At 45.4% G+C, this 5,736-nt stretch overlaps 1 protein-coding gene across 1 annotated transcript; it reads right to left on the reverse strand.

Annotated features, from left to right (window-relative positions):
* Positions 1 to 2,993: 2,993 nt before the first annotated feature.
* LOC120810139 (uncharacterized) lies at positions 2,994 to 4,278 on the reverse strand. The gene is made up of 2 exons (XM_040164445.2): positions 3,351 to 4,278; positions 2,994 to 3,261 (listed from the first exon to the last, which is right to left on the reverse strand). Exons 1-2 carry the CDS (start codon positions 4,113 to 4,115, stop codon positions 3,208 to 3,210), a joined length of 819 nt encoding a protein of 272 aa, XP_040020379.1. The 5' UTR covers positions 4,116 to 4,278; the 3' UTR covers positions 2,994 to 3,207.
* Between the last annotated feature and the right edge of the window lie 1,458 nt (positions 4,279 to 5,736).

A 5,736-nucleotide genomic window follows, 5' to 3' on the forward strand; every position in this document is an offset into this window, starting at 1 on the left:
CCGGTGAGCAGCTGTGAAGTGTTAGGACTTTACACCTGGACCTGTTTGGACAGCAGTGCTGGTCACTGGGAACTGTGATGTGCACAGGAAGGAGGCCCGCAGTGTGACTTTGATGGACTTCAGCTGGCTGTCACGGCCACCTCTTCATCGCAGAGGAGACCTTTCGGGCCTGAGTAGGAGCTGGTTCGGATCTCGGTTGGCAACAGTGGGAGGCCGTTTCCAGATTGTGAGGATTAGAAATAAACCTGTTCACCGTGATTAAAGTAGTATGATGTTGGAGAGGAAGAATTGTGTTTCCCTTTTTCCCTTTTATTTGTTGTTTGAATCAATTCAAATGATCCTGCATGTGTATCATCAATAATCGCAAAGAGTTTTTAAGTCGGTAACGCAATTAATATGATTTAGCAGAGTAGTGTGTTTTTTACACGAGTGCTTTCTCTGATCGTCAGGTGTAAGCTGTGGATCCAGATCCCGAGCAGCGTTCCCACAAACACGGCGTCACATTTGACTCCTGTTCTGCAGCAGAGGTGAAACCCACGAGCCGGGGACGTGTGAACCGGTCTCGCACAGCTCTCCGGCCACCTCGGTTATGCAAAAAAAACAGGCCTCTGATTGTAAGAAAAAATAGCCAACGTCAAAAAGTTTGAAAAACAACATTTCTGCACTGATTTTGCTAAAGCTGGTTTAGTTTGTCTTGTTTTTTCTCTGTGAGTGTTAGGTGATACTCGTTATCACTAATTCTAGCACTCTAGTCTTTGGTTGACTGACGTTTGATGCCGTTTACAAATTCAATTTACTTTGCTGCGTTCAATTTGAAGACTTTATTTCACTAGTGTGCATTTTGTGGGACGAACGTCTTTCGCTCTATTTGTTTGAAACGATGAACTCTTAACTGTCTTAACTGGATGTGATTTCCCTCTGTCGGGGTTCCCCCCGGCTGTCAGCTCTCCTCTTGCCCTCCCCGGCTGATGATGGAGAGGATCGGCCTTCTCTTAATCCACATTAAGCTCTGACAGTGTTTACTCACATGTAATGATCGAATAATCAGCACAGCCGTGCTAACCCTTTCAACCCCCCCCCCCCGACCCTTTCAGGGCCGCAGAGTTTATTAGCTCTTCTCTGATGAAAGGCCCGAGTGGGCACATTAGGCTTTGTGTTGGGTTTGTGCCGCATATCAGATGAGCTGCACGTATGTGGCAAACCAAACACTCGGGCCTTAATTCTCCTGCCTGCCACGAAGCCTCTCCATGAATATTAAAGGCCTCTCTGTTGGCTCAAGCAGGTAATTAGGGCTGTAGGTGGGAGAGAGAGTTGAGGGCGCGGGGGAGCAGGGAGGATCTTGTATCTTTAGTCTAGACTTAGCGGTGCCAATGACCTCTCTGTGTTTGCCCAGCCGCATTAACAAAGACACACCGAATAAACGAGATAGCACGGGTGGGCTTCGATGCATTACGCCACGAGAGGGATCTGCTGTAATGTTGCTGGAAGGGCTCGTGTCCCTGGTAATGTGTATGTTGGTTCCTGTCATTTTTACATGTGCATAGCTTGTGTTATTTTGGCCAGCCACAGTTGCATGATCTGCTGTAGAATTAGTTTTTCCAGTTATTTAAAAGAAAAAAAGTCTTCCTGGATGTGAAGACGAACATTTAACAGACGATCCAGCCACAATATCTAAATAAACAAAGTCTATTAACCACCAGCTGCATTGTGGGGTCTTTTATAATTAATTTCTCCAACATGTATTTGTTGCCTTTATGGGTTTGGAAATGTTATTCCATCTCAAGTAATAATCCCAGGTGCAAATGATGGCATCGATGACATCTGATTTTCATTCCGTCTGCGGTGGGAAAGACCTCCTCGCGCCGGGGAAAGTTATTAAACAATGCACAGGGGATATTTCACCAGTATTTCATTCACTTTTTTTTTTATTCAAACGTTGTTGGGTTGTTTACAGTGAAGATGCTGACGGGGGCATACGGTGGGGGTGGATCCCCACCTTCAGCCCAGCAGGACGCCTCTCGGATATCTGTCATTTCACATGTGGGATTCGATTAAGTCACACATTTCTGATGGATGGACAGTTTTTAAGGTGCTCATAATGAAACGTGTTCAGCTCAATATAATCGTTCCTCCTGTTCATAATGCTTATCAAGAGATCATTTCAACATTCCTCTCAATATCAGTGATGGAATTCACAGTCTTTATTTTGAACACAAGGCTTCAGCAACCAAATAAAGCAGTGATAATCTCTTTGGTATAAAATACCCTCCATGGAGTTTCTTGTTGAGTGCCAGTGGAGGAGTTCTTTAACAAAAACACAAGAGATTGGAAACAAGAGATCTCTTAATTACCAGCATGAACATGACAGGAATATAGAGAGAAAACACTGTTGCGCTGTTAATGACTGAGTTGTGTTGGCCTTTTCTTTTTAATGAGAGCTATGAGCGCTTTCACCTCCTTTGAAACTTGCATAACTTATATCGTTATATATTAACCACCTATAAAATACACTGAGAAGTATTTTAAGCTGTAACAGCTATTTATTTGTATCAGCATACTTTTGAGTCATGTCCACCTGATGAATGTCCAATTTTCTCTCTATTCGGGACTACGTCCACGTATCTGTCCACTATGAGGTAAAACACTGCAAAGTTCTGTCAGTGGCAAACAGCCTCTTTCGCATGGCCACGACTTCATTTGAAGCATGTAAGAAATATAAATAAATAATAATTTAAAAAAAACCCTATTAACATAGACTTTTCAGTGGCGACAATAACAAAAAAATCTAAATGTATAAATAAATAAAATTGGTGGGACGCTGATGATTTTAGGACATTTGAGTGTTTTCATCATTCAGGTCCTGATGTGCCTTCAGCACCAACAGAGGGCGCTCTGTGGCACTTCCCTCGCCCACATTTAACCAGCAGGTTGAGGCGAAAGGCATCATGGGAACCAGGCTTGCAAATGATGACAATGGCACACGTGACATTTTAAAACTGTATTTATTATAAATAAAAAAAAAAAAAATGAAATATAAAAATAGTTGTTAGACATTAATACATTAATATTTACACGCAGTATTTCATGGGACAAAATAAATAAAGTTTTTGAAAAGTATATATATATTTCAAATAAATTACTTCTTTCACATTGAGGCAGTAAAGACAGAGAAGTTTGTGTCTGTTGTAAGATGACGACGATGAGTGTTCAACCCCAATACTCTCTGGGAACCAACGGCATGCAGAAGTCTTTGCCACCCATCTGCAAATCGGAGGAAGGAAGTTTGATCAGCATTCAAAAACATCCCAGAAGTGTGACTTTACACATATTCATAATAAACGTTCACATACCTGACAGCAGGGCTGTGTTGCCGGAGAGGACTGCAGGATTCCCTCCAAGCTCGTGTCTCCCATTGGACCCTCAAAGTACTGCATGTCGTACCGATCTGCCCCAAAACCACAGCTCCCAGAATGCAGCACGGTGCCCTGGCTGTGGCACTGGGCCTGGTACAGGCTCTGGTTCAGGCTCTGGTCCAGGCTCTGGTCCTGCAGCTGGGCCTCCTGTCCCCCCACGGCGCCGTGCTGGAAGTAGCCGAGGATGTCTGGCGAGGACGCGTCGCTGGTCGAGGTGTCGCCTTGTTCCCTCCTCTGGAAAAGCGCCTCCTCGCTGAGGCCCAGCTGGGCCGACAGGTAGGAGATGTAGCTTATGGTGAGCCGGAGGGTGTCTATCTTGGTCAGGGTCTGTCCTGCGGGGGCCACTGATGGCGGGAGGTAGGACCGGAGGTGATGCAGAGCCTTGGTCAGATCTCGCATCCTCAGCTTCTCCTTCTCGCTGGCGCTCTCCCTCTGCTTGCTGCGCATCCGGCTGCCTCTGCCCGACTTCCTGCCGCGTCCGGACCGCGAGCAGGGCGAGCACCTGAGGGTCTGGGAGTATCCGGTCTGGGCCCCCTTAGGAGTGGACTGATGCAGCTGCTGGTAAGAGGAGGGAGAGAGGCTGGAGTCCATGGAGAGGACAGGCGAGAGGGTCTCCGAGGAGGAGATGCTAGAGAGGTCCGAGTCGGAGAACCACTGGTACTGCAGGCTGTGGTTGAGCAGAGCGGCCGAGCAAGTATCCATGTTGTGTGGAGCGGGACTCTGTGGTCAGACTGGAGAGACTGGGAGGCTTAGTGCCGCTCAGCTCTGTTGCACTGGTTTATAAGTCCAGGCCGGGCCACGGAGGTGTGAAGTGACACCTCTGCAGATTCTCACAAACCATCACTGTCTCTGCAGCTGAGGCCACTGCCCCTGATTCACACACACACAGACACACACACACAGACACACAACACACACCCCCTCTCTGGGACCTTGTCTCTCTCCTCCATGTCTGGGAAAATCCAGCTACAGGAGTTGAAGTGTGAATTTTGACTCCTTCTCAAAACAATAAACAGTTTTTGCTTTTTGGGCTTTTTTTGTACCTGCGGCAACCCGGATTCATTCTGCACATGTCTAAGGACGGGGTTTGTATGTTTGGAACTGTCCCGCATTGACTTTTCAACTCTGGAGCAAAAGCCTTGGATCAGCAAACAAGACACTATAACAGTGTGAGGAAGCCGTCCGCTAACACAGAGCACCTGCCGTTACATTGAGTTCATAGTCACTTTATCCAAATAGCAACATGGTGATTCAGTGTTATTTCCAACCATTGGGTTCTGCACATGTTTATCCAGTTAAATCCCGTGATGCGAACCCAATATGGATTTGAGAGTGATACCACCAACTACATTTTAGTCTATAGAACTCTCTGAATCTGATCAAACTATCAGGATCTAAATGGTGAACAGACTTTTACAATGAAAAACATTTAAACATTTGTATGCACTCAAATGTAACCTTCACAAAGACCAAAATGATATTAACACCAACTACTATCTTTTAAGATTTAATGACAATATAAAGAAGTTTAGCTCCAAATCAACCAACTAAAACATTGGAATACTAACAGTACTTTTACTTGTAAAAGAGCACTCTTACATTTTCTTTATAAAAGACTGTTTTAGTATTTTTTCCGTCAGTGATAATTTGCAAGGAAGCACAAAATAGCGATGTGGGTGTGAATGGCTTCCTGAGGGAGTTCTCTTTCACAGTTTTTCTACATGGGAATGGGTGTTGCTGGGGTTGAAATGTGTATCATTATATCAGTTAAGTTAAGTATAAGTTTGGAGAGTTCTCATTGTTTGGAGAACGGAGGTCGCGTCCTCCTTTCTCTCCCAAGTGTCCTTCTCACCAGGACCTTGAACCTGGCATGTGTGTGTTCCGTCCTTCGCTATACATCCCATTACTTTGCACCCTCAAGATTGTTTTATAGCCGCAGCGAGTCGAGCTGTGATCTTCGATCCTTATTTTTCTTCATCTTGATTGGTTAGATGGAGCGTCCTCTGCTGCTGCTCCGGTTGAGTGTGTTCATTCTCATGCATCTATGTCCTACACGGCTAAAATGTCAAACGTAAATACATCTAATGAAGCATAATGACCTGTATCATGCAGTTAAAGAGGAGGTGTGACGGTTTCACACTGTCGAGAACTGATGAGTCTGGAGGCGTCGCTTCACACCTCGGCTGTGAGAACCGAGAATGCTGGGAAATACTGCTAACCTCTCTCCGTCCCCTCTTTTCCCCGTGTTTCCCCGTGTGGCTTTCGGTGTTAGCATCGGATAGATTTGGGGAGAGGGGTGCATTTTTTATTCAAAACCAGGTAA

The sequence above is a fragment of the Gasterosteus aculeatus genome, chromosome 12, assembly GCF_964276395.1.
Source record: "Gasterosteus aculeatus chromosome 12, fGasAcu3.hap1.1, whole genome shotgun sequence".
Classification (NCBI taxonomy): domain Eukaryota; kingdom Metazoa; phylum Chordata; class Actinopteri; order Perciformes; family Gasterosteidae; genus Gasterosteus; species Gasterosteus aculeatus.